The 207-nt window shown below is 67.1% G+C and overlaps 1 protein-coding gene across 1 annotated transcript in view; it reads right to left on the minus strand.

Annotated features, from left to right (window-relative positions):
• CTU2 (cytosolic thiouridylase subunit 2 homolog (S. pombe)) overlaps positions 1–207 on the minus strand; it is a 20616-nt gene that overhangs the window by 510 nt on the left and 19899 nt on the right. Inside the window, exon 14 of the mRNA XM_010843995.1 lies at positions 48–204. Coding sequence (XP_010842297.1) covers positions 48–204 — 157 coding nt within the window. The remainder of the gene's footprint in view (positions 1–47; positions 205–207) is intronic.

Consider the following 207-nt stretch of genomic DNA (forward strand, 5'->3'; position numbering starts at 1 on the left):
CGCCCACAGCAGGGTGGGGGGCATGACAGGTCGAGGCAGGGACTCACCTCTTGCAGCAGCCGGGGGCCCCACCCATTCCGGCACAGCAGCAGGGCCCGGCAGCCGCCCTAGCCTGTGTGACAGGGGTCTGCATCTGGGGGAGATGTGAGGTCTGAGCCCCAAAAGCCGTGGCGCTATCTGCAAACAGAGAGGAGCTGAGGGGACCTC

The sequence above is a fragment of the Bison bison genome, unplaced genomic scaffold (genome assembly GCF_000754665.1).
Source record: "Bison bison bison isolate TAMUID 2011002044 unplaced genomic scaffold, Bison_UMD1.0 scf7180017864192, whole genome shotgun sequence".
Taxonomy (NCBI): Eukaryota; Metazoa; Chordata; class Mammalia; order Artiodactyla; family Bovidae; genus Bison; species Bison bison.